General features: G+C 37.8%; 1 protein-coding gene across 2 annotated transcripts in view; it reads right to left on the bottom strand.

The window, feature by feature from the left end:
• The window catches only part of KLHDC1 (kelch domain containing 1), a 53,420-nt gene extending 33,469 nt beyond the window's left edge, over positions 1-19,951 (bottom strand). Inside the window, exons 1-4 of one of the 2 annotated variants that reach the window (XM_030319042.1) lie at positions 19,771-19,951; positions 5,384-5,454; positions 4,791-4,908; positions 4,243-4,361 (exon numbers count right to left, since the gene is read on the bottom strand). In XM_030319042.1, the coding sequence (XP_030174902.1) occupies positions 4,243-4,361; positions 4,791-4,908; positions 5,384-5,454; positions 19,771-19,866 (404 nt within the window). In that variant the 5' untranslated portion in view covers positions 19,867-19,951. Of the gene's footprint in view, positions 1-4,242; positions 4,362-4,790; positions 4,909-5,383; positions 5,455-16,689; positions 16,901-19,770 lie in introns of those variants that run through there. The other variant, XM_032593709.1, reaches the window with a different exon arrangement.
• Positions 19,952-25,014: the final 5,063 nt, after the last annotated feature.

The following is a 25,014-nucleotide window of genomic DNA, read 5'->3' as shown; positions in this document are numbered from 1 at the left end:
TGTAAAAAACAGTTTGGTGCTTCCTCAAAAAATTAAACATAGAATTACCATATGACCTGAAAATTCTGTTAGAATTGAAAACAGGGACTCAAACAATACTTGTAAGCCAATGTTCATAGCAGCATTATTCACAATAACCAAAAGGTGGAAACAAATGTTCATCAACAGATGAACAGATAAACAAATATGTAACAGGGCATACAGTGGAATGTTATTCAGCCTTAAAAAGGAAGAAGCCCCGATACACACAACATAGTGAACTTTGAAAACATTTTAAGTGAAATAAGCCAGACACTAAAAAACAAACATTGAATGATTCTACTTCCATGAAATATCTGTAACAGGCAAATTCATGCAGGTAGAAAGTAGATTAGAGGTTACCAGAAGTTGGGGCGAAGAGGGAACGAGGAGGTATTGCTTAATGTCTACAGAGTCTCTGTTTGGAGTGATGATAAATTTTTTAACTAAATACAGAAAACCTTGGTTTGACAGCATAATTCATTCCAGAAACATGCTTGTAATCCAAAGCACTTGTATATCAAAGCAAATTTCAAGAACCATTGGCTTAGTTGTGATTATGGGACAATCGGCATCATGTACTACTCGTATTGCAAGACACTGCTTGTTTATCAAGTTAAAATTTATTAGAGGGGCACCTGGGTGGCTCAGTCAGTCAAGCGTCCGACTTTGGCTCAGGTCATGATTTCGCAGTTCGTGATTCAAGCCCTGCATTGGGCTCTGTGCTGGCAGCTCAGAGCCTGGAGCCTGCTTCAGATTCTGTGTCTCCCTCTCTCTCTGCCCCTCTCCAATGTACTCTCTCTCTCTCTCTCTCTCTCTCTCAAAAATCAATGAACATTAAAAAAATTTTTTTTTAAATTATTAGAAACGTTTGCTTGTCTTGCAGAACACATTACTGGCAATCCAAGGTTTGATGTACTGGTGATGGTTGTACAATCCTGTGAATGTAATTGTCCACTGCACTGGATGCTTACGTATAGTTAAAATGGCAAATTTTATGTTACATGTATTTTATCATGACTTTTTAAAGAGGTGTAGTAAAAAGTAAGTCCTTCTCCTACTCTCAGTCACTCAATTTCCCTGCCTGGGGCAACCACTGTTACCAGTTCCTTGTATATGTGAACAAGAAAAACTTCAAAGGACCAAAAACATACTTTGTAAGGTTAGGATCAATTAAGTCTAGGACACAAAAGCACTAACCATGAGGGAAAAAATGATAAATTAGACTATATTGAAATCAGATTATACCATTGAGAATAAAGAGATACATGCCCAACAGAAATGTTAACGCTTATGTACCAAAATACATAGAAGAATGCTCATAGCTATATTATTCTGAAGAGTCAAAAAATAGAAATGACCCAAATGTCTATCAACAACAGAATGAATAAATACATTGCAGTATTTCATTTAATATAATAACATGCAGGAAAGAAAACAAACCATAGGTACATACAACATCATGAATGAATCTCAAAAATATAATTTTGGTTAAAGTATAAATTCTATAGGATGCCATATCAACATAAAAAACAAAAATATATAAAATATAAAAAACAATAACTAATTTAGGATACCAGAAGTCAGGATAATGGTTTCCTTTAGGAAGGGGGCTGAGCATACTCATTAGGAGTGGACATAATGAAGGATTCTACAGTGTTGATGATGTTCTTTCTTTACTTGAGTGGTGGTTACATAAGTATGTCATTTTGTGATAACTACTTAAGGTATACACTTATGATTTATAATAGTCCTATAAGAATGCTCTGTAGAGCTTCAATATCTAAACTAGTGAAGTATTTATGCATTAACAGATCAATGGAACAGAATAGAAAACTCAGATCCAAATACCAATGAAAATTAGGTAAATACATGATAAAGGTAGCATCTGAAATAACTGAGTTACAGACAGGTAGCCATTCAGAAAAAGATAAACCTGGATCCATATCTCATACTATTCTCAGAATAAGCCCCAAATGAATCAACAATTCAAATGTAAAAAATAAAATGACAAAAGTACTAGAGAAAAATACATTGGTGAATTAATGTATAACTTTGCAATCAAGATTCAAGATCAACAAGCCATAAAAGAAATTATTGGTAAAAAAAGAAATTATTGATGAATTTATCTAAGTAAGTTTTAAAAATCTGCTTAATGCATGTAGAACACATAGTAATAAGCAAACTCAAAAGAAAATTACAAATTGGAAAAAATATATTCATACCATATCATATCAGAGTCAAACACTAATTTCCTTAATACATAAATAACTCCTAGAAACTGAGTTTATAAAAGCAAAACTCAAATAGAAAATAATTAGCAAAGGACACAAATAGTTCAGAGAAAAAGAAATCAAAATTTCCCTTAAATATATGAAAATACATTCAAACTCACAAAAATTGTTTCAGTAAAAATGAAAATAAGACTGAGACATTTCTCATCTATCAGTATGGCAAACAAACAATCTGAGTTTGCCAACAAACGCTTGGCAAGACTACGGAGAAATAAGCATTCCATTGTTGAGAATGCAAAATGGCCCACTTATATGGAGGAAAAATTGGCAAAATCTATTGCTATGTGTTTCATTGTGTTCTTCCAAAATTCATGTTCAAGTCCTAATGCCTGCCCCCTGCCCCTGTATCTCAGAATATGACCTTATTTGGAGATAGGTTCTTTACAGAGGCAATCAAGTTAAAATGAGGTCATTAGGGAAGGCCCTAACCCAGCATGACTGGCGTCTATAAAAAGGGAAAATCTGGAGACAGATAAGAATAGATAGAGAGAATCCTATGTGAACATGAAAGCAGAGATCAGAGTGATGTCTCTACATGCCTAAGAACATCAAAGATGGGGCGCCTGGGTGGCTCAGTTGGTTAAGCCTCCAACTTCAGCTCAGGTCATGATCTTGTGGTTCACAGTTTCAAGGCTTGCATCAGCTCTGGGCTGACAGCTCAGAGCCTGGAATCTGCTTCATGGATTCTGTGTCTCCTTCTTTCTCTGCCCCTCCCCTGCTCACACTCCATCTCTGTCACTCAAAAATAAATAAAACATGAAAAAAAAATTTTTTTTAAGTTTGCCAGCAAATCACCATAAGTTAGGGGAGAGGCATGGAATAAATTTTTTCTCAAAACCTAGAGAAGGAACCAATTGTGCTGACCCTTTGATCTCGTACTTCCAGTTTCTAGAAACATGAGAAAGCACATTTCTGTTGTTTAAGCCCCTTAGTTTATGGTACTTTGTTAAAACAGCTTTGGCAAACTAAACATTTGTCAGAATTATAAAGGCAATCTAATTTTATCCAATGGATAAATTTCATTTAAATTAATTAAAGCATAGTTTGTAACAGCAAAGGAACAGAAATAATCTAAGTGTTATTTCATTTTCAGGGGAAAGGTTATATAAACCATGGTATATCCTCAAAGGGGAATGCTATGCAGCTACGAAAGAAAAAAAGGAAGGAAGGAAGAAAAAAGGGAGGGAGGAAGAAAATCAGCTTTCTAACTAGGGATTCAGAAAGATGAAATATCTCCATGGTACACTGCTAACTAATGGAAGCAGCAGGGTGCACAAGAGTGTACAGAATACACTGCTATTTGTGTAAGGAAGAGAGAGAAAAAAGGAATACATGCACACACTCCTACGTATTTGCTTCTATTTGCATAAAGTAACACTGATGGCAGTGGCTTCCAAACCTGTCTGCATCTTGGAATCACCTGAGGAGTTTCAAAACATCATAACCCTAGAGATGATCATTTAATTAGTGTAAAGTATCACCTGGGCTTGGAAATTAAAAAAAAAAAAAATCCCCAGGTGATTACAATTGCAGACAAGGTTGAGAACCACTGATGTAAGAATACAAAAGATATTAATTGAAGCAGCTATTTGTGCAGGGGGGGGGGGGGGGAACAGAGTGGATAGGGACAGGGGTGGGAGCCAGACCTTTCACTGTAGACTTTTTAATATGGTCTTGAGTTTTGAACCATGTGAATGTGTTAACTATTTAGAAATTTTAATTAAATAATAAATTTATTACAAAAAATAGTTGCATCCACAATGCTTATTTTTATGACATGGCTCTTACCCAGGATGCAGAACTGCCATTACCAACAGAGTCAAAACAAGTTTATAATTACATCTTGAAAAAATTCAGACTTTCAAGTTTTCTCTATTTCAGCCACCACCCTTGCTAAAGTGTACTTAATGAGATGATTCTGCCGTATTACCTGTCTTTATATACCCAGCAAGAAAGTTTATCACGTGGTGTGGGTGGTTGTCCTTCAAAATTGGTGATTTTTTCCCAAACGTAGGTTCCATCTCTTGTTCGCAAATTAACAAAATAAAGCTTTTAAAAGAGAAGAACACCATTAGCAGACAGGGCATTTAAAAATCAAGTCTGTGTCTGAGGGATATGTGATCCAAAACTTAATAATATAACTTTTTTTTTCTTTTTGCAAGGTAAAATTTTTCATTGTAAAGTTAATAAAAAAAGAAAGCTGTGTTTTAGAAGCAAAAATGACATATAAAACATACTGAAATGGATCTTTTCTCATCATGCTCTGCCCTATAGACACCAACTAAGCAGGGAGCGAACTCTGAAGCAGAAAGACATGGAAGAGACGAACACAATGGCTGCATTTTCACTCTATTTTTAAAACCTTGTAAGCTTAAGATTTTCTACATATATCTTCTCCTTTAAATATTTGTACGCGAGATTAAGTGATACACTGAATATTACATTTTGCTGCACTCCTGAATTGAAAGAAAATATTACTCGATTGCTGTATCCTTTGTCATCATATCCTCCAAAAACGTACAGCTTTCCATTAATGCAAACACCACAACTTCCTGACATGGAGGTAGGGAGTTCTCCTTCCATGAGGTGCATGGTCCTGCAGCAAGAATAACATGGAATTCCATGACTTTCTAGAAAGGCAAATTAAAATTCCCTTTGAACTCCATGAGTACTCTTTCAGTGAAAATTGCCATTGACAACTGTAATTGAAATGCAATGGTAGCCAATACGGTAAAAACTCTAATCCATGGTAAAGATTTTTCAACCTACTGGGGAAAAAAATCGCAAAATCTTCAGGTGGCACTAGAATTGGGAATTAACTGGTACAACAAAGCAAAGTCTTCTGGGGTTGCCTGAACCTTGAGAGGAATGGTAAACAATGAAGAACGAGCAGAGAGAGGAAGGGAGTGGGGGAAAGAAAGAGCCAGAGAGAATAAAGCATTCAAAGAAAAGCAAAGGGTCATGCTAAACGTTGCAGTATGTTCTAAGTTTGGTCTTAAATTCCCTGTAGTCTATGAAAATATTTAAATCAGATTTTAAGATTGGACATTCTGCAATTTAAAATTACTTACCACAACCCACTATCAATATCATAGGTCCAAATTTCATCATTAGGCAAATATACTTCATTGTCTTCAATTGACTAAAAACAGAATACATAAAATTATGTTTACCAATTACACAGTAACAATTAAATGGTTCCTCAAGATGGGAAATCTGTGATTAAAATGCTGCAAGACACAAAATCATAAACAGGCTCCGAGAAGGTTTCTTTAAACTAAGATAGGTCAAAAAAAAAGGAGAAAAAAAAGACATTTTCTAAGAGAAAGTGGGCAAACAAGAAAGGTTTAGAATACAAAATAGCAAGTATATGAGTCTCAAGAAAAAGACTCAGGGCAATTAAACCTTAAAAAGGGATTTGGAGTAAGGGAAAATGGCAAAATAGTAACATTCAGAGCAGAATACTGAAGACTACAAAGTCAGGAAGAAAAGGGATATCAAAAGAGGGCAATATATTTTGGATGAAAGGAAGGAAATAAGGAAGTAAATTTTTATAACCTATAATTAAGACGACTCTAACAGATATTTTGATTTACTGAGCATATTTTTTGAGTGCCTACTATGTGCAAGGCATAGTGTTAGGTGTTCATTAAATATAGAATCTAAGGAGCAAGATAAATTTAGTCAAAATGACAACTCAGAATCCAAATAATCTCTAAAGAAGCAGATAACATCAACAGAATAGTACATTCTGACATTTGTGATGAAAAGAGAAATAAGAATAGAGAAATCTTACTTATTTTAAGTGTAAAAATGTAGGGATTAAAACAAATTCTTACATAAATCCACCATAACTTATTAGTCTGTAAAATAATTCAAAAATAACTAGTTTAAAAGATAGCAGTTTAAGAATTTCTAAGACTGTATGATGAGTAAATTATTAACATGCTAAAAAGAGTTGGTTAGTTTTCTCATTGGCTTGTTAAATTAAAAAAAAAAAAAGTATCTTGACTACCAAGTATCTGACCCCTGCCACCACCTTTCTCTCTCTCCCCTTCCTCCCCCTACCTCACACACACACACACACACACACACACACACACACAGACACACACACACACACACACACACAGACACACACACACACACACACACGCACACACACACTCACATGCACAAAGAAGAAAACCATTGTATTAATTCCAAGGAAACTTTCACTCATGTCTGGCTGTGGAAGCCCTATTAGATAGATAAGTAAACAAATAATTGTAAGGAGTGTGGTAACTGTATGATCCTAAGATTTAACGGCATCAGGGTCCAGTAGCCTCATGTATACACCTTTACAACAGAAACAGTATGAAAATAGATTGTCACTATTCTCCTTAAGTCCCTCAATGCTTTCCCATTGCTTGCAGGATTGTCTAAAATTTCTATGATTCTGCATTATATGGCACATGCTATCCCTCCAAAGGTTATCTTTCCTTTTACTCACTATGCTCTAGTCTTCTTTCAGTTCCTAAATCTCTGCAAATTCCTTGCTTCAACAGGGCCTTCATCTGTGCTCATCTTTCTTCTTGGAATGCTCTTCCGGAATTTGCCTGGATAGCTGCTCATTCTTTGGAAATCAGTTTAAATGTTGCTTCTCTAATCTCCCAGAATAAGGTTACGGGATTAAGGTCCCAGTTAATTGCTCTCCTGCAGTACTGTACTTCACTTCCAAGTCCTTTGTATCACACCCACCCACCACTACCACTAACCTATAAGCTTCATGAGCATGAGCGTATGGGTCATGTTTATCTTGTTAGAATTCTGTTCTGAGAGTGGAGCACAGTACCTCGCACATAAAAGGCAAATGTAATGTTTGTTGATTGAGGAGTGAATGGATAAGTGAATAATACTTGTTAAACTGACTACAGACTCACCTTAGCCTGATTGAAAAAAAAAATCTCTTTGAGGGCACCTGGGTGGCTCAATTAGTTAAATGTCCGATTCTTGATTCCGGTTTAGGGCATGTTCTCACAGTTCATGAGTCGAGCCCTGCACTGCCAGTACAGAACCTGTTTGGGAATATCTTTCTCTCCTCCTCTCTCTCCCCCTCCCTTGCTCACACTCTTTCTCTCTCAAAAAATAAGTAAACCTAAAAATATATCCCTTTCACTAATCTTTAAATGGGGTGGTGCAAAAACACAAATGAATCACAGAAGTGAAAAATTTGGACTTAGTTCCCTCTCATTTTCTCAGAGATTTCATTCCTAAATTATCCCCTCTTTTCTACATCATTAAGTTTTCCTTCTCTACCAGATCATTCCTATTGATGTCCAAACATGCCTTGATATCCCTCATCTTTAAAAACAAACAAACTCTCCCTTAACCCCATCTGCTATTTCTTGGCTCCCTCCACAATAAAACTTCCATGTTAACTACAGTGAATGTCCCTCCTGTTTCACCTCACATTCTCTCATCAATCCAGATTAATCTGGCTTCTGAGCCCATCTTTTCACTAAAACTGCTCTGTGAAGATGACCCTAAAAAAGAGAATTTGTTAACTGATTTATCCAGAAATATGACCCAGAGAGATGGAATATATTTTTTTAAAAACAGACATGGAAAAAGAGAGAGAAGAACTAAGTCTAACCAGAATTTCATTAGCATGTAATAGAATAAGAGTCAATATTTGAAGAGACAAAGGCTGGGAATTTTACAAAATCATTGAACATCATCAATCCTTGAGATCTAGGAAGTCCTAACAAGTTGCAAGCAGGATAAATAGAAATCCATACCATGATACATCACAGTAAAACTGCAGAGTATCAAAGAAAAACATATTTTCTTAACAAGAGCCAGATAAAAAACAAATCACCTTCAAACAAAATGGCAACTAATGACTGAATTCCCATTAACAACCAAGACTAAGTATTAGCCAATATGCTTAATGAAAGTAACTGTCAACCTAGAATTCTACACCCAGTGAAAATATATTTTAAGAACCAAGGTAAAATAAAGAAATTTTCAGACAAACATAAGTTGAGACAGCTGGCCAATAATTGACCCTCATTTAAAGAAATTCTAGGGGCGCCTGGTTGGCTCAGTCAGTAGAGCATCCAACTTTTTTTTTTTTTAGTTTATTTATTTATTTTGAGAGAGAGAGAGAGAGAGAATAGGGGAGGGGCAGAGAGATTGGAAGAGAGAAAGAATCCCAAGCAGGCTCTGTAGAGCCAGATACAGGGCTCGAACTAATAAACCATGAGATCACGACCTAAGCCAAGTCTGACGCTTAACTGACAGAGCCACTCAGGTGCCCAGAGCACCAGACTCTTTTAAAAAAAAAAAAAATTTTTTAACGTTTATTTATTTTTGAGACAGAGACAGAGCATGAACAGGGGAGGGTAAGAGAGAGGGAGACACAGAATCTGAAACAGGCTCCAGGCTCTGAGCTGTCAGCACAGAGCCCGACGCGGGGCTCGAACTCACAGACCGCAAGATCATGACCTGAGCCCAAGTCGGCTGCTTAACCGACTGAGCCACCCAGGCGCCCCCAGAGCACCAGAGTCTTAATCCCAGAGCAGTGAGTTCAAGCCCCACAGTAGGTGTGGAGCCTACTTAAAAAAAATAAATGAAATTTAAAAAATTTTTCTTAAGTTTATTTATTTTGCAAGAGAGAGAGGGAGAGCACAAGAAGGCTCAGAGACAAGGAGAGAGAATCCCAAGCAGGCTCCACACCATCAGTGCAGAGCCCAATAAGGGGCTCGAACTCACAAACCATGAGATCATGACCTGAGCTGAAACCAACAGTCAGATACTCAACTGACTGTGCCACCTAAGCACCCCAAGAAAAGAAATTCTAACAGCTATTTCAAGCAAAAGAAAAATGATATGCAATTAAAGATCTGAAATGTCATAAGAAATAGTATGATGAGATACTAGTAAATGTATGGGTAAATTTAAACCCACAAAAATGGGCTAAACTTTTTTTTATGCTTAAGGAGAGGGAAACAGGAAAGGACTACCTAGGGAAAAGGGTGACTGGACTTAAAACCTTCTTAAGTAACTGAACTCTCTGGGAAGAAGGAAAACTATTAACTTTGAACTTTGTGAAGTATTCATGTTGAAAGAGAGTAGTTCCCACATGGTTAGAAATAAATCATATAATTTCTACACAAGCAAAGACCAAAAAAAAAAAAAAAAAAGGAAAGAGAACGAAAAACTCCTTAAACAATCCTCAAAATGAAAAAGTTAAGAAGCAGGAGGAAAAGAGAGAGGAGGGGAAAATAAAACATATAAACACATTTGATGAAATAGTATATCAGAATCACATTAAGTGAAAATAGGCTAAACTCTTCAGATAAAATATACAAAATGTTAGACTAGACAAAAACAAGATCCAGCTATTTTCAGGTTGTAAGACACACATCTAAAATATAAAGATATATACAAAGTTTCCATGAGAAGGTAGAAAAAGGTATGCCATGCAAATACTAACCAAAAGAAAATTGGTATAGATGTACTGAGAAAATACATTTTAAGGAAAGTAATATTACTACAGATAAAGAGGATCACTACAAAATAATAAAATGTTCAATTATCCAGAAAGATATAATAATTCTAAGTTCATATACATATAAAGAGGCAGCCTAAAATACATTAAAGTAAAAACTGACAGGATCACAGGGAGAAATTAACAAATCTATAGTCAGAGTATGAGTTTTAAAAGACCGTTACAGTAACTGATGGAACAGGAAATAAAATAATCAAAAAAGATAAAGGAGCTTTGAACAACACAATCAGCAGATTGATAAAATAGACATAAATAAAACACTTTACCTGATAATTAGAATATATATATATTTTTAAGACCTAATGGTATATTTATGAAAACTGGTCATATGCTAGTCCTTAAAGCAAGTCTCAACATATTTGAAATGACTGGCAACAGATAGACATAGATAGACATAGATTACACTGTATGACACAATTAAGTTAGAAATTAGTAACAGAAACCTAATTACAAAAATAGCACAGAAATTTAAAATATTTCCCAACAACTTATGGGCCAATAAGAAATGATAGTGAAAAGTATAAAATATTAAGACTGTAAAATAACAACATACTGCTTATCAAAAGGAGGAGGAGAGCTAAAGAGGTACTTACAAGAAAATATATAGTCTAACACACTTAAAGAATTTAAAAGTCTCAAAAAAAAATGAATTAAGCATCCAACTTCAGAAGTTCAAGAAATTACAGCATAATAAACCCATAGAAAGTAGGAGGAAAGGGGTGCCTGGGTGGTTCCATCAGCTGAGCAACCAACTCTTGATTTCAGCTCAGGTCATGATCTCATGTGTTTGGGGGATAGAGCCTCGCATCAGCTCTGCGCTGACAGCATGGAGCCTGCTTGGATTCTGTCTCTCTCTCTCTCTCTCTCTCTCTCTCTCTCTCTCTCTGCCTCTCTCTCTCAGAATAAATAAACATTTAAAAAAGTAGGAGGCAATAAAAAGCAAACATTAATGAAATAAAAAAATACAACAGAGAAGATTAAGTAAACCAAAAGCTGGTGTTTCAGAAGGCTGGTAAACCTCTGGCAAAATTATTCAAAAAAGGAAAGAAGGAAGGACCTACTAAATAAATATAGGGATGAAAAAAAGGGACATACCTATAGCTACTACAGAGATTAAATAGAGGGTATTATGAACAACTTTAGTTTATGCCATGAAATTTTTAAACCTAAAGGAAATGGATAGAGATTGGAGGTGGGGTGAGGGGAACCTTACCAAACTTGACATCAGAAAAAATGAAAATCCTAACATCCATAGCTTTAAAAAAGATTGAATCAGAGATTTAAAACCTCCTCTACAAAGGTCCAGATGGCTTTACAGATGTGGTCTTCCAAACATTCAAAGAACAATTAATTCAATCTTACAAAAACCCACTTCAGAATATAAAGAGAAAGAACAATACCCAATCCATTTATAAACACAGATGTAAAAATGCCCCTCCCAAGAATTAGCAAACAGGATCCAGTAATGTATAAAACAGATAACCTATTATACTAACTTGCATTTAACCTAGAAAATGCATCATTGGTTAATATTTATATAATAGTATAAATTATCCCATTAAGAGATTAAAGGAGAAAAAATATGATTGTCTCAGTCTGATGCAGAAAAATCACTCTCCAAAGTTCAACAGCCATTCACTGAAAATCAGATAGAAGAAAACTTCCTCAAGTTGAAAAAAGTTATCTACAAACAAATAAACAAAAACCAAAGCAAACATCAAGCTTAATGGTTAATAGTCAAAAACTATCCTTCTAAGATTAGGAACAAGACCAAAAAAAAAAGGCTTCTATTTAACATTGTACTTTGGATCCACCAGTGCAGTAAAGAAAAGAAAACAAATAAAAAGTAGGAGGGAAGAAACAAAAGTATTCAAAAACTGTATTTCAGAACACCAGCAACAATCAGGAAATTTAGTTTGTAAAAAATTAGCAATAGAAATTAAAAAATATAAAGAAACTAAGAATACAACAAAAGATGTACAAGATTCCTATGAAGACACTGTAAAATTTTATCAAAAGACGTTTTTAAAAACCCTCCTAAATAGATATACTATATAATTAGAGGAGAATACTCAATTTCATAACATGTCTATCACCCTCGAAAGATCTGAAGACTTGAATACAGTGACAAAAAATCCCAACAGAAACTTTATTTGCCAATCTGACTCTAAAGTTTATACAAACGAGGAAGCACCGTGGAAAAACAATTACACAGTTCGTCTAAAAGCTAAATGTAGAATAACCATATGACCCAGCATTGCAACTCCTACATACTGAAAAGTATTGGAAATAGGGGCTCACATATTTGTGCCAATTTCACAGCAGTATTATTCACAATACACAAAAGATGGTAACAACCCCAGTACCCCATCACAGATGATGGATAAGCAAAATATGGTATTTACACACAATGTCATCTTGTTCAGCCATAAAAAGGAATGAGGTTCTGATTGACACTATGACATAGATGAACCTTGAAAACATTGTGGTAAGTAAAATAAACCAGACTCAAAAAGACAAACATTGTATGATTCCAATTACTTAGAATATCTGTAAAAAGACAAATGCATAAAAAGATTAGAAGTTACCAGTGACTGAGGAAAGAACTAAGAGAGAGTTATTGCATAATGGGTATAGAGTTTCCATTTGGAGAAACAGAGTTTGGGAACCAGATAGTGGTAACATCGTAGAACATCGTGATGTAATCGATGCCACTGAATCGTGCACTAAACTATGGCAAAAATGGCAAATTATAAGTTTTACATATTTTACTACAAAATAAAAATAGTAAAGAAAATTTATACAAAAGCACAAAAGGCTCTAAAAAAACACAAGATATTCTTGAAGAACAAGATAGAGTGGGGATTTAAATTTATATGTTAACATTTTCAAACTTCTAGTAAAGCAGTTGCAATTTACACGGTGTGGTTGTCAAAATAAACAGACCAACTGAACCTAATAAAGGACCTGGAAACATATCATACACACATGAAACCTTCATGTGTGACAGACTGAGTTTGCGTGTTCACAGGGAAAGGGACTATTTAATACATGACACAAGGACAAGTGGTTATCCATATTGAAAAAATAATGAAATTGGATCCCTATTCTAAACCATTTAAACAAACAAAAAATTCAGATAACAAAAGATTTAAACATGGAAGGCAAGACTGAATGTTGTTTGGAAGATAACATAGGACATTTTTATGATCTCCATATTGAGAAAGATTAAAGATGCAGAAAGCATAAAGCTTTAAGGAAAAGACTGAAATTACATTAAAATGAAGAAATGCTGTTGAACAAAAGACAATCATCAAGAAAGCACAAAGACAAGCTATAAACTGAGAAGATATATTCAATTCATACAGCCATATACTTAAGGAATTCCTATAAATCAGTTAGAAAAAAACAAATAATCCAACAGACAAATGAGCAAAAGACATGAACCAGCATTTTTACCGAAGAAGAAACACAAATAGTTCATAATTGTTCAAATGAAAAGGCATTTAACGTCATTAGTAATCACGGAAAAGCAAACAAAACCACAATGAAATATCACGTCACATTCACAGGATTGGGAAAATAAGGCCAGATAGTACTGAATGTTATTAAGGATGTGCAACAAGGAGGAAGCTGGTGGGAGTGTAAATCGATACAAATATTTTGGGAGCAGTGACATTTCCGAGTAAATTTGGAGATGTGTATACCAAGTGACCGAGCAGTCCACCTCTTGGTATATGCCCTAGAGAGAGTGCATGCCCTTGTGCAGGTATAATAGGAGATGTATTATAAGAATATTCCATGTAGCATTGCTTAACAATACCAAAAAAAGAAAAGAAAACCATTCAAACATTCAACATCAGAATAAATAAATTGCAGTAAATTCACACAACAGAATATTAGAGAGGACATATATCAAATGAATGAATCCAGGGATGATTTTCAAAATATTTAATAACCAGATAGCACAGAAACTGACAAATCAGAATGGACATCAGCTAAAAACAGGTACAGCCATGCAAGGGCACACTAGCTGAATAAAAGCAATGTGTGAATCTAAAAAACATGCATTACTAAAAGAATTAAGTCACAAAAGAAAACATACGCTATGACTCCAAAACCAAATAATATATTGTTTAGAGACAGATGCATGTGTGGTAAGATCATAATGAAAAGAGTGATTAACAAGAAATCAAGATCCTGGTACCCTGTGGGGTGGAAGGAGCACTGTAATCAGTGAAAGACAAGCAGAAAGCTGCTAAGGTACTGGTTCCAGTTGATTTCTTAAACTGGCAATTAAAGGTGTTTACCTTTAAATGATACTTATTTTACACATTCTTTCTGTATATACATTTCAAACTTTAAAATTAAGAAAATAAAATTTTCAGAAATGACTAGTTACTCACAAAGTCATCAAAGAAGCTGGAGAACCAGCCTCTGATCCACACGAGTTAGGACAAGCTCTGAAAGCATGTCATAGGACAGGTCTGGTGAGCTAATTGCCGCTGTCACTGGAGAATGACACCACAACTTGTAGCACCACCTTTTATGCCAAGGACCTTGCTCTTCCTACAGATTCTATTGCTGGGTAAGAATCCTCTTTAGGTCCTCATTTTTGCATCTTACTACGTATTACTTAGTATTACTGTGAGTCCAAATCTAGCACAGATTCATCTAACTGGGTCCAAGCCACCTGCCCACAATCTAGCTTCAAGGGAGGCTGGAAAAGTGAGTACAGTACACGGCACTCAGGTTCTTTTTATTGGTCACTTACCATAAGCTATGTCCCTTCTAGATACTGGGGATACAACAGGGAACAAAATCTCAATCTTTATAGAATTTACATTATATGGGCTAGGTTGAAGGTAGACAACTACAATAAATACCCCAAATAGACTCATTTGGTGGGTGATATTACAATAAAAGAAGGAGGTCCAAATTTGGGGCATCTAAAAAGGACAAATGTCTTCCATGTGACATGGATGGCCTATGTGACCATATATGAATATGTAAAACAAAACTATTAAGTTAAAGAGAATATGCACTTAAGGCTTTTGATTCACATCACTACATTTCTCCTTAAAAAGGTTACACAGATCTGTATTCCCATTACCAGACTAATTCATTTCCCCATGCTCTTTTCAAAAATTCTTTTTAATATTTGCAAATAGGAGAAGAAAATCTCATTTTTTTTTTCAGTTGGGTTTTTCTTACGACTCATATTGTATTTCTTCTTTCGTAAATTTCTTGTACATACTCATTGCTCATTTTTCTATGGAAATACTTTTACTTTTACAGATATTAATCTTTATTTTTGCCTAGATGTTGCAAATGTTTCCTCCAGTCTTTCATCTGCCTTCTCACTTTATGGTATTTAAAAAACATAGTTTTAAATTTTTAAAAAGGTTTTATCTACCTATCTTTTCCTTCATAGTTTTACCCAATTCATTTTTATTTTCCCAACTCAAAATTTTAAAAGAGTCACTGTTTTTCTTCTGGCATGATATAGCTTAATTTGTCTACATTTAACTCTTCAATCCTAAGGCTCTACTATCATTTTCCTCTAGCTATCCCTGGACCATTTATTGAATGAGTAATTGCTTTTCCAGAATTAAAATGCTACCTTTTGAATGTTTGGTTTGCTTGGCTGTTTATGTAACTTCATTTCCATTCCATCATGCTATCTCATGTTGCATCAGGAGCACTGACTTAAGTATTGTAATATTGTGGTATGTTTTAATATCTGGCACTGTAAACCTCCCACCTTGCTTCTTTGAAAACATATTCTAAATTGAGTCTTCTTCCCTTTAAGTCTATGTCCAAAACAGAAATATGTAGTTAAGCATACTTGTGCAGATATTTTCTATAAGGAAAAGTTTAGGGGAAAATGTATCAACATCAACTGTATTAACATAACTGTGTTATGAAAATAAAATTGTTCATATGATTAAGCCCTAAGAAGAAAGCATACCAGCTACAAACATGCTAAAACACCGCACTTTTCCTCCAAAATTTGGGGAAACTGCTCATAACTTTTCAGTGTTCCCAGTAGCAGCACTAAAGATTGCATGAAGTTCAGTAATACAGAAAGAATATGGAAGAAGAGGCAAAAGAATATTCTGGTATTGGGGCACCTAGGTGGCTCAGTTGGTTGAGCGTCTGTCTTCAGCTCAGGTCATGATCTCACAGTCTGGTTTGTGGGTTCGAGTTCCACAACAGGCTCTGCTGTCAACACAGAGCCCACTTTGGATCCTCTGTCCCCTCTCTTTCTGCCCCTCCCCCACTCATGCTCACTCGCTCTCTCTCTAAAATAAACATTACAAAAAAGAATATTCTGGCACCAATTAAAATTTGCCACTTACTTTTTTCAGCACTGCCACTCTCATCTCTAGAGAGAGGTAGAATTGTTTTCAGATGCAATGTCCTATAGAATATGTTGGATAATAATGAGTTAATCTAGATGGTTATCTGTGGACTATTCAGGTTTTAGGATGTATGTTCATGAATTTCAACATATTGTTTTTTGGTGATAAGGAAGAAAACTGGGGCACCTGTGTGGCTCAGTCAGCTAAGCATCTGACTTCGGCTCAGGTCATGATCTCGTGGTTCCTAAGTTTGAGCCCCACATGGGACTCTGTGCTGTCAGTGTGGAGCCTCCTTGGGATTTTCTCTCTCCCTCTCTCTCTGCCCCTTTCCCACTTGTGCTCACTCTCTCTCTCAAAATAAACTTAAAGAAAAGAAAAAAAATAAGGAAGAAAACTGTGATTAGAACATACAATCTGAAATTATTGGATTATTCTTAACTACTGACTACTGGATTACCTCCAGATTCCAAGGGCTCTCAGCTATCTTCTTTTCAGAAGGGTCTCAATAAAACACTTGTTGGAAGGATTCTACTTTTCCTCGAGATATGCTAGGTCTTCTTTTTTGCCTCCCACTCTCTTTCCTTCCACTCATGCCTTAGACATTCGTTAGCTGCTGATAATTCCTGGAATTTAAAAAGTACAGGCATACCTTGTTTTATTGCACTTTGCTTTACTGCTTCACAGATACTGTGTTGTTGTTGTTTTACGTTTATTTTATTACTGAGAGACAGAGACAGAGCATGAACATGGGAGGGACAGAGAAAGGAGGAGACACAGAATCCAAAGCAGTTTCCAGGCTCTGAGCGATCAGCACAGAATTCGACGTGGGGCTCGAACTTACAAACCGCCACATCATGACCTGAGCCAAAGTCGGACGCCCAATCGACAGAGCCACCCAAGTCCCCCTTGATACTGTGTTGTTTTTTTATTTTTTGTTTTTTTGTTTTTTTACAAATTGAAGATTCAATCAAGACTTCCCTGGAGGCAGTAACTGCAGATGTGGTGGAAATAGCAAGAGAACTAGAATTAGAAGTTGAGACTGAAGATGGGACTGAATTGCTGCAGTCTCATGATCAAACTTGAGCAGATGGAGGAGTTGTTTCTTATGCATGAGCAAAGAAAGTGGTTTCTTGAGGTGGAATCTACTGCCGGTGAGGCCTCTGTGAAGATTGTGGAAATGACAACAAAGGATTTAGAATATGACATTTTCTATTCTTGGTAAGGCAGCAGGAGGGTCTGAGTATTGACCCCAGTTGTGAAAGAAGTTCTACTGTGGGCAAAATGCTATCCAACAGCATCACATACTATAAAAAAAATCATTAATGAAAGCAAGAGTCAATTGATGTTGCAAACTTCATCATCTTCTTTTTAAGAAATTGCCACAGCCACTCAACCTTCAGCAACCACCACCCTGATCAGTCAGCAACCATCAACATCAAGGCAAGACCCTCTACCAGCAAAAAGATTAGGACCTGCTGAAAGCTCAGATGATAATTAGCACTTTTTTGCAATCAAGTATTTTTAAATTAGGGTATGTACATTTTTTAGACATAATGCCATTGCACACATAAGAGACCACAATATAGCATACACATAACTTTTATATACACTGGGAAACCAAAAAATTCATTTGACTTGCTTTATTGTGGTGGTCTGGAACCAAACCTGCAATATCCAAGGTATGCCTGTAGCAAACTCTTTCTAAATCTGCATGGCACTTTTCAGAGTGGTTCTTAACAGCATCGTATCATTGAATCGGTAAGTAGTAGAAAACAAAGTGATTCTATTCACTGATTGCCACCTGAACACCTGGAATCTAATTAATTACATAATTTTCAAGATTAAAATGAGATAGGGGCGCCTGGGTGGCGCAGTCGGTTAAGCGTCCGACTTCAGCCAGGTCACGATCTCGCGGTCCGGGAGTTCGAGCCCCGCGTCAGGCTCTGGGCTGATGGCTCAGAGCCTGGAGCCTGTTTCGGATTTCTGTGTCTCCCTCTCTCTCTGCCCCTCCCCCGTTCATGCTCTGTCTCTCTCTGTCCCAAAAATAAATAAACGTTGAAAAAAAAATTAAAAAAAAAAAAGATTAAAATGAGATAAAAATATTCAGACATTTTCATTTATAGGCCCAAAAGAAATGTATACTGTCACCAGATACGAGATATTGCAGTTACTATGTTAAATTAGATTTTTCACTTAACTTTACAATATTAAGAATCAATATAGCAGATGAAGTTTGACACCTCTACATCTTCAAGTGCAGAGCTAAAAAAAACAATCAAAATATTTCTTCTACATAAACCATCAATAGATCTAGGCTCCTTTTTCATAAAGAACAAATGGTGTAAGGATTAGACATGAAGAAACATAGTCATCTAGTTTACCTTAGTTTATCACAGAAAATAGCCTTTAGAAATCCAATATACCTAGGTTGGAATCTCCTACCCTTGAGGTCAAATGGCATCATTCATTCCCATTGACTCATCATCCTTACTTTAACGGGGTATTACTTACCTTACAAAGGCACGGTAAAGATTATATAAGATTAGGAATATGAAGTTCCTAGCACATGCCAGGATAGTAGGCACTCAAAGGTCAGTTCTAATTTTCCCGTCCTGATACTGCACCAAATTAAAAATAAACACACAAACAAAACAACAAAAACCAACTTGGATCTGAGAATCATTTAACATAGATAGTATGTACTTTATTTCAGTGAGTGAGTCAGTAATGTTACATCTGTCATATAATCGTATCGAGACAGTCAGAAAATGTGGGTTCTACTTGCAAAAGAACTTCCAGATGGCTCTCTTTAAAAAGACAAAAAACCAAAAACTGTAAACTGATGGGGTTGGCATATACTCCTGAACTGTTTTCTGGCTTTAGAATCTTTGCTTCTATAATCTTATGATTATAGAAACAAAACAAATACACACATTCAAACCTCCATCGTAATAAGCGTATTTAAGCAATTTTTACTAAATTGTTGCTAATACGAGTCTATTCTGAGACTCGAAAAAAACTTCGTAATTACCCACCGATAAAGGAATGCCACTAAAAATCGCTTAGAAATAGTCAAATGCTTCAGCGATTTCAATACTCCGAATCGCAACCTTGCAATAAGGAAATATTTACAAAACAATACAGCGCGGCGTCCTCGTGGTGCCTTTAAGTCTGCGCAAGCATTTAAAGATAATTAATCGCGCAGAGACTTAGTGCCGGTCAGCCCGGGGGTTACTGGACAGCTGCGGGGGGTCGGGGGGAGGGTGGGGAGCGGACAGTGGGAAGAGCCCCAGAACGCGGGTTTGAAGGCTTTCAAAGTGGAAGCAACGGCGGGGCGGCGTCAAGCCCTGGCGCGGCTGGGAGAGCGGCCGACGGCGGAGGGGCGGGCGGGCGAGGGGATCGCCGGACGCGCCGAGCCCGGGCCGCGGACCGACCCCCGTCTCGGGGCCGGTGTGGGCGGGCGCTCGGCGTCCGCTCGGGCCCAGAGGCCGGGCGGGCTCCCAGCGCGAGTCCGCCCCGTCCCGCCTCTTCCCCTTACCACGTAGCCCCCCCACACGTAGAGGAAGTTTCCGTCCACCACGGCGCAGTGGCCGCTGCGCTCCTCCGCCACGCAGAACGGCTGCGAGTCCGCCATCCGCGCCGTCGCCCGGTCCAGCCGCTGGGCGCGCCTCGGCCCCTGCCCACGGAGCGGCCTCTCCTCCCGCCGGGCTCTTCCACGCACGAACGGAACGCGTCGAGGGCCGAGATTGGTGGGAAGGCGGAACGAGTGCGTCTGCGCCGTCCCGCAGCCCGCCCGGGAAGCCTGGCCCGGGGTGGCGTCGCCCGTTAGGGATGCTCTAGGCTGAACTGTGAGGGAGGTGCCGTGGCTTCGGAACCCTGCCACCTGCTGATTTCTTCCCACTCGGGATCGCGTGATTTTGGCAGTACAATCTAACTCTGTCTCTTATTCGCTGGATAAATAGGCTTCTGGTCTATTGATGCTGCTGTGACATAAATCAGTATATTAATTAATGCTTCGTGTGGGTTTCCTTTTCCACTCAACCTCCAGCAAAGATGGTTATCCATAAGAATGGGGGGGTGTGATATATTTTTTTTAATTAGGGATTTTCTGAAACGTATTCTAGCAAACTGCCGCCTGGGGTCCAAAGTAAGTCTGTGCCTGTTTTTGTATAGCCCACAGCCAAGAATGGTTTTACATTTTTATTATTTTTTTCATGTTATTTTATTTATTTTACTATTTTTTTAAATTTACATCCAAATTAGCATACAGTGCAACAATGATTTCAGGAGTAGATTCCTTAATGCCGCTTACCCTTTTAGCCCATCCCCCCTCCCACAACCCCTCCAGCAACCAACCTTCTGTTTGTTCTCCATATTTAAGAGTCTCTTCTGTTTTGTCCCCCTCCCTGTTTTTATATTATTTTTGTTTCCCTTCCCTTATGTTCATCTGTTTTGTCTCTTAAAGTCCTCAGATGAGTGAAGTCATATGATTTTTGTCTTTCTCTGACTAATTTTACAAATACCCTCCAGTTCCATCCACATAGTTGCAATGGCAAGATTTCATTCTTTTTGATTGCCGAGTAATACTCCATTGTGTGTGTGTGTGTGTGTGTGTGTGTGTGTGTGTGTATACCACATCTCCTTTATCCATTCATCCATCGATGGACATTTGGGCTCTTTCCATACTTTGGCTATTGTTGATAGTGCTGCCATAAACATGGGGGTGCATGTGTCCCTTCAAAACAGCACACCTGTATCCCTTGAATGAATACCTAGTAGTGCAATTGCTGGGTCCTAGTGTAGTTCTACTTTTAGTTTTTTTGAGGACCCTCCATGCTGTTTTCCAGAGTGGCTGCACCAGCTTGCATTCCCATGGTCTTACATTTTTAAATGGTTGGAAAAAAGGGGTGCCTGGGTGGCTCAGTCAGTTAAGCCTGGGACACTTGATTTGGGCTCGCGTCATGATTTCCCAATTGGTGAGTTTGAGCCTGGCCTTGGGCTCATCATTGACAGCATGGAGCCTGCTTGGGATTCTCTCTTCCTTTCTCTCTCTGTCCCTTCCCCGCTCTCATGCACTCTAAATAAATAAACAAACAAACAAAATGGTTGAGAAAAATCAAAAGAAGAATGCCATTTTGTGACTTGTGAAGATGATAAGAATTCAAATTTCATCATTTGTACATAAAGTTTTATTGGCACACAGGCACCCTAATTCATTTAAGTGTTGACTATGGCTGTTTTTATACCATAATTGCAGGGTTGAGTAGCCTGAGTTGAGCAGTTGCAACAAAGAGCATATAGTCCATACTGCTGAAAATATTTACTGTCTGACCTCCTACAGACAAAGCTGGCTAACCCTTGTTAGTAAATGATGCTACCGAAGTAAAACTACAGTCAGGAGGGAAGATGATAATTCTACCAGTGTCTATAAATGCGCTTGAAGAACTTGTGAATGCCCATTACTCAGAGCAAGTTCCATTCACTTATTCATTTATTCAGTACACATTAAGTACCTGCTTAATGTAGATAGTTGGTTCTCAGGTTCTATTAGATGGGAAACTCTGAAGGCATCTTATTATTACTGACTCCCCAGACCCTGATACCAAGTAGGTACTAAATAAATATTTGTGGATTAAATGAGCAAAAAGACAAAGTGAATTTTAAGATGAATAAGACATAGTTCTACCACAGGGGCTTCAAAATCCAATCAGAGGGAAAGATACATAAAGAAATGAATGCCGTGTGGGAGGAGAAGTGGTATAGTAGAAACGTGGACAAAATACAGCAGAAAAATGGGAAGGAAATTTGCGATCTATTGATGAAGGGAGTGCACAAAGAGAGACACTTGCATTTTCTTACAAGTTGTGTAAATAGTTGAGGATGACTAGAATACTTCTAGAGAGTAGAGACTAGCCAAGGATAAAGGTGGGACAGGCGATCACACAGCCTTGCTGATGCTAAGGAGTCTCAACTTTAAGGCCCAAAGGGTGTTAAGCAGGGAGTAAACAATATAACTTAATTATTAGAACATTTACTTTGGCTTGTGGGGCAAACAGGGAAGTCAGGACTGAAGACAGCAAGATGGACGGCACATCGCACAGGTCTGGTGTAAAGTAGGCCCTCAGTAAATGGTGTTAGCAGTAGTAGCTTGTTGTTATTACCATATTACCCACATGCCTACTGGTGGTCTTTGTCCCAGCAACCCTCTTTCCACCGGCAGCGGAATTCCAAAGCCCTCTCGAGGATTTCCATGAATTCTTACAAGGATTATAATCTCATAGTCACTTCTGGCTTTAAAAACTCCTACTGCTACCAGAATAATTCCACTCACAGATACATGAATCTTCTTCGCTGGAGCATGCTACATCTCTTCTCTACGCAATCACTCCAGACATGAAAATCAGAAGCGCTGCCTTATTTTCTTGAAAAGGCCTACTCTTAAAAAGTAAGAACATGCGTAAACCCATCTCCTTCAAAAAAACTTAAATAAGATAAAAGCCCACTCTTAAAAGTCATTTCAAGAGCAATACAAAGTCATTTGCATTTCTACTAAATTTTACTGACATAAAAGGTAAAAGTAAAAAAATGATGGGGTTTATAGCATAGAAAGAAATCATTTCATTTTTTTTTTTTCAACGTTTATTTATTTTTGGGACAGAGAGAGACAGAGCATGAACGGGCAAGGGGCAGAGAGAGAGGGAGACACAGAATCGGAAACAGGCTCCAGGCTCCGAGCCATCAGCCCAGAGGCCCGACGCGGGGCTCGAACTCACGGACCGCGAGATCGTGACCTGCTGAGTCGGACGCCCAACCGACTGCGCCACCCAGGCGCCCCGAAAGAAATCATTTCAAATGGAACATCGTATACCCTTGTTTCTAAAACTCCACTAGCCACGCCATCATTGTAGCCTTTGTCAAAGATGAAGTCAGACACTAGTTACAGAGGTGAAGATAGATTATTTTCCCCCCAGTAGTAAACTACTGCAATAAGGAAGAGGGTCCAGTGTGACCTGAAATCAACTTGTGGAAACAGAAGGCAGGAGACTTTTGAAGGGCTTGGGTTTGCTAAGGGAAGGCATGGAGTGCTAAGTGCTAAGCCATGTGACTAAGCCATTCTGGGCTTGTTAATTGGAGCCTACCCAGAGAAGAAAACAAACTTCTATCTTGGTGCAAGTTAAAGCAAGACACCCACCAAAGATAAGCCTTTATTTTCCCCACTCAGGAACTGGGATTGAGAGGGACAGTTATCTCCCTGAATGTTTGCATTTCAAAAAGACAGCTCTCTGGTCTTCAGAGAAACATTTTTTGGGTGGTAGGTTTACATCTTAAAGGCAGAGAAAGTATTTATAATCACAAACTTTCCAAAGTAACTGCTCCAAGAGGGGGCTTTTATGAGGGGATCTGTCTGCCTATCACCAGCTTTGGGGCTGGAACAAACAAAATCTCCTGACAGCCTTGAGCTATCCCCCCCCCCCCAGAAGGCACTCTAAGGGGTCCTGGGTCATTCTAGGTGGTATGGCCTTGAGCTATTAGAAACTATGCTAGTGTTAAGTCTCTAAGTGTATGTATGTGGGGGTGGGGAATGAAATCATTTCTGCAGAGAGTAAGCAGTTTCCATCGGCCAAGGTTGAAGCTTAGCTGAGAATAGTGCTCAGGAGAACTTGCCTAGAATTTGGTCAAGAAGAGGGTCTTGGAGGGAAGAGTATCCAATGGAATAAAGACAGTCTCTTCAGCAAATGGTGTTGGCAAAAACTGGACAGCGACATGCAGAGAAACCAAATTTGGACCACTTTCTTACACCATACACAAAAATAAAATGGATTACATCAAATGGATGAAAGACCTAAATGTAAGACAGGATGCCATCAAAATTCTAGAGGAGAAAGCAGGCAAAAACCTCTTGACCCCCGCCGCAGCAACTTCTTACTTGACCTGTCTCCAGAGACAAGGGAAACAAAAGCAAACATGAACTATTAGGACCTCATCAAGATAAAAACCTTCTGCACAGAGAAGGAAACAATCAGCAAAACTAAAAGGCAACCGACGGAATGGGAGAAGATATTTGCAAATGACATATCAGCTAAAGGGTTAGTATCCAAAATCTATAAAGAGCTTCTCAAACTCGACACCCAAAAAACAAATAATCCAGTGAAGAAATGGTCAAAGACATGAATAGACACTTCTCCAAAGAAGACATCCAGATGGCCAATAGACACATGAAAAGATGCTCAATATCACTCATCATCAGGGAAGTGCAAATCAAAACCACAGGGAGATATCACCTCACACCTGTCAGAATAGCTAAAATGAACAACTCAGGCAACAACAGATGTTGGCAAGGATACGGAGAAAGAGGATCTCTTTTACACTGCTGGTGGGAATGCAAACTGGTGCAGCCACCCTGGAAAACAGTATGGAGGGTCCTCAAAAAGTTAAAAATAGAACTACCTCACAACCCAGCAACTGCACTACTAGGTATTTATCCAAAGGATACAGGAGTGCTGTTTCAAAGGGGTACATGCACCCCAATGTTTATAGCAGTGCTATTGACAATAGCCAAAGTATGGAAAGAGCCCAACTGTCCATCGATGGATGAATGGATAAAGAATATGTGGTATATATATATTTGTGTGTGTGTGTATGTCTATATGTATGTATGGATGTATATGTATACATATATATGTATATGTATGTGTGTATGTATGTATTTGTGTATATATGTATATATACAATTTGTACATATATATACATATAAATACTATATATGTGTATATATGTATGT

This window comes from Lynx canadensis, chromosome B3 (assembly GCF_007474595.2).
Source record: "Lynx canadensis isolate LIC74 chromosome B3, mLynCan4.pri.v2, whole genome shotgun sequence".
Taxonomy (NCBI): Eukaryota; Metazoa; Chordata; class Mammalia; order Carnivora; family Felidae; genus Lynx; species Lynx canadensis.
This window is presented reverse-complemented; position numbering and strand designations above follow the sequence as displayed.